The sequence below is a fragment of the Geospiza fortis genome, unplaced genomic scaffold (assembly GCF_000277835.1).
Source record: "Geospiza fortis unplaced genomic scaffold, GeoFor_1.0 scaffold891, whole genome shotgun sequence".
Lineage (NCBI taxonomy): Eukaryota > Metazoa > Chordata > Aves > Passeriformes > Thraupidae > Geospiza > Geospiza fortis.
In genome coordinates this window covers 39,165-41,697 of record NW_005054649.1, presented here as the reverse complement: position 1 = coordinate 41,697, position 2,533 = coordinate 39,165, and the positions used below count along the sequence as shown (strand labels likewise).

Below are 2,533 nucleotides of genomic sequence, written 5' to 3'. Positions count from 1 at the left end.
ACAGCCCCCCTGGCACTGCCCTGGCTCTGGTCCCCTCCTGCAGCACAGCCGCCCTGGCACTGCCCTGGCTCTGCTCCCCTCCTGCAGCACAGCCGCCCTGGCACTGCCCTGGCTCTGCTCCCTTCTAGCAGGACAGCCCCCCTGGCACTGCCCTGGCTCTGGTCCCCTCCAGCAGCACAGCCCCCCTGGCACTGCCCTGGCTCCTGCTCGCTGAGACCCTGACCCTGGCCCCTTCCTGCCCAGTGCCATGGGGCACCCACAGACCCAGTCCCCACTGTGCTGGGTGCTGCAGTGTCCCTGCCACCAGCAGGGCCCAGCTGGGTGCTGCTCTTCAGCTGCCACGGTGCTGGGGAGCAGGGTGTGTGGGTGGGGTGGTACTGTGGCGTGGGGTGACACTCCCTGCTGTCTCCTGTGCAGGGTGGTGCTGTCGGTCAATGACAAGTGGCACTACTGCCAGAACTCTGACATCCTGGTGGGCTCCCGGGCCATGCGGGACCGGCACCTGCGGCTGCTGGGATACTGTCTGGTGCAGGTAAGGGGGGCTGCCCTGCCTCCTCGGGCCCAGGGGACACGGTGGGTGATGGGCTCAGCGCTGGCATCCCCCTGGAAGGATGGGCCCGGACCTGGCATCCCCAGTGTAAACACCCCTGTCCCTGTGAGAGGAAGCAGGGATGAGTCATCCTCATGTCTCCTCGCCCTCCCCCACCCCATGCAGGACTTTTTCCATGCAGCTGGTGGGTGACACCAGCCCTGATGGAAAGCAGAGACAAGGGACAGTCTGTCCTGGGAGCTAAGACCCGACCTGAGTGAGGGCAAGGGGAAGGGAAGGGTGTTCAGCCCAGGCTGGCAGACACAGCCACAGGGGCAGCATCGGGTGTGGGGCCTCAGGGTGGAATCAGGTAGGGAGGACACACATGGGTCCACGTGTGGTGACCTGTGATCCCATGTGCTGAGGGGGCAGGAGGGAGGTTGGTTCACCTTCTGTGCCAGAGCCCTGCCTGCCCTGTTCCAGCCCCAGCTGCTCGCTGCCCAGTGCTGGGACTGGGAGAGCCCTCAGGTGTGCAGCTCCTTTGGCAAACTCCAGGTGTTGGTTTAGGATGTGCAGCTCCCATGTGCTTCTCTGTGGGTGGTTTTAGCCTGAGGATGAGTCTTTCTGAGGAGAACGGCACTGGAAAGGAGCCCTCTGTCCTGTTCACTCTTGCACTGCAGAGAGGACCAGGATTGCAGCAGTGCCTCCACCGTGCCATCCCACAGCCATTCCCAAACAGTTTCACTCCCTGCTGCTGCCAGGCTGTGCCAGCCACAGCTCCCTCCTCATCCTAGAGCCCAGCAGCCCAGAGCCCCGTGTTTGTGCAGAGCTCCAGAGTCCTGTGACTCTGCTGAGGAATCACCTGGGAGCTGCCCAGCAGTGTAGCTGGGCTGGGAGCAGGGCCAGCTCTCCCTTGAGCTGGTGTTGGGGCTGGGCTGGGCTGGGCTGGCCAGGGTTGTCTCTGTCCCTCCTGCAGAAGGCACAGCAGGGACCCAGCTGAAGGGACCTTAAAGCCCATCCAGTGCCAGCCCCTGCCATGGGCAGGAACACCTTCAACTATCCCAGGCTGCTCCAAGCCCCAGTGTCCAGCCTGGCCTGGGACACTTCAGGGGCAGCCACAGCTGCTCTGGGCACCCTGTGCCAGGGCCTCCTCACCCTCCCAGCCAGGAATTCCTTCCCAATATCCCATACAGCCCTGCCCTTTGGCAGTGGGAAGCCATTCCCCATTGTTTTGTCCCTCCAGGCTCTTGACCTAAGTCCCTCTCCAGCTCTCTTGGAGCCCCTTTAGGCACTGGAAGGGGCTCTAAAGGGTCTCCCCAGAGCCTTCTTTTTCCAGGTGAACACCCCCAGCTCTCACCTGTGGGTTGAGGGTAAGAACCTTTATTCCTCCCCTGTGCTGCCAGTGGCTGGAGTGTGGGTCCCAATGACCCTCAGTCCTGCTCTGGGAGTGCTGCTGGTGCCCTCAGGGCTGTTGGACCCGCAGGGTTTGCAGCCCCCCAGTCCCTTGTCACCTTTCATGGAGGGTGCTGGCAGGGCTTGAGGGTGGCGTGAGGCTCGAGGTTCCTCCCTCTGTGTGGCTGCAGCACCTGTGCAGGGCTGAGCTCAGGCTGGACGAGCCTGGAGCTGGGCATTGTCTGCATTTCCCGTGCCATTGTCCACACTTGTGTCCGTGCCCTCCTCCTCCAGGGAGGGATCTGCGCCCTGGTTCTTCCTCCCACCACCACAGAAGGCTGAGTGGGGCTGGGGGCTGGGGATACAGGTGGGGCCAGACATGCTGTCACCGCTCTGACATTGTCCCTGTCCCCTCACAGCTGCCCTACACGGAGCTGGAGAAGGTGAGTGGCATCGAGGAGGCCAAGCACTACCTGCGGCAGAAGCTGAGGGAGCTGCGCTTCTGAGGGACGGATCCGGGGGGTGTGGGGGGCCAGGTGGGTGCTGCCAGCCCCTTCCCCTGTGCAGGGGGATACGGAGCTGCCCCCCATCCCGGGGGGGCAGGGGGGGATG

The 2,533-nt window shown here is 63.9% G+C and overlaps 1 protein-coding gene across 1 annotated transcript in view; it reads left to right on the top strand.

Annotated features, from left to right (window-relative positions):
- The window catches only part of LOC102034598 (fas-activated serine/threonine kinase), a 15,741-nt gene extending 13,235 nt beyond the window's left edge, over nt 1-2,506 (top strand). The window contains exons 9-10 of the mRNA XM_031064898.1: nt 263-532; nt 2,341-2,506. Coding sequence (XP_030920758.1) covers nt 263-532; nt 2,341-2,427 — 357 coding nt within the window. The 3' untranslated portion in view covers nt 2,428-2,506. The remainder of the gene's footprint in view (nt 1-262; nt 533-2,340) is intronic.
- The last annotated feature ends 27 nt before the right edge of the window (nt 2,507-2,533 follow it).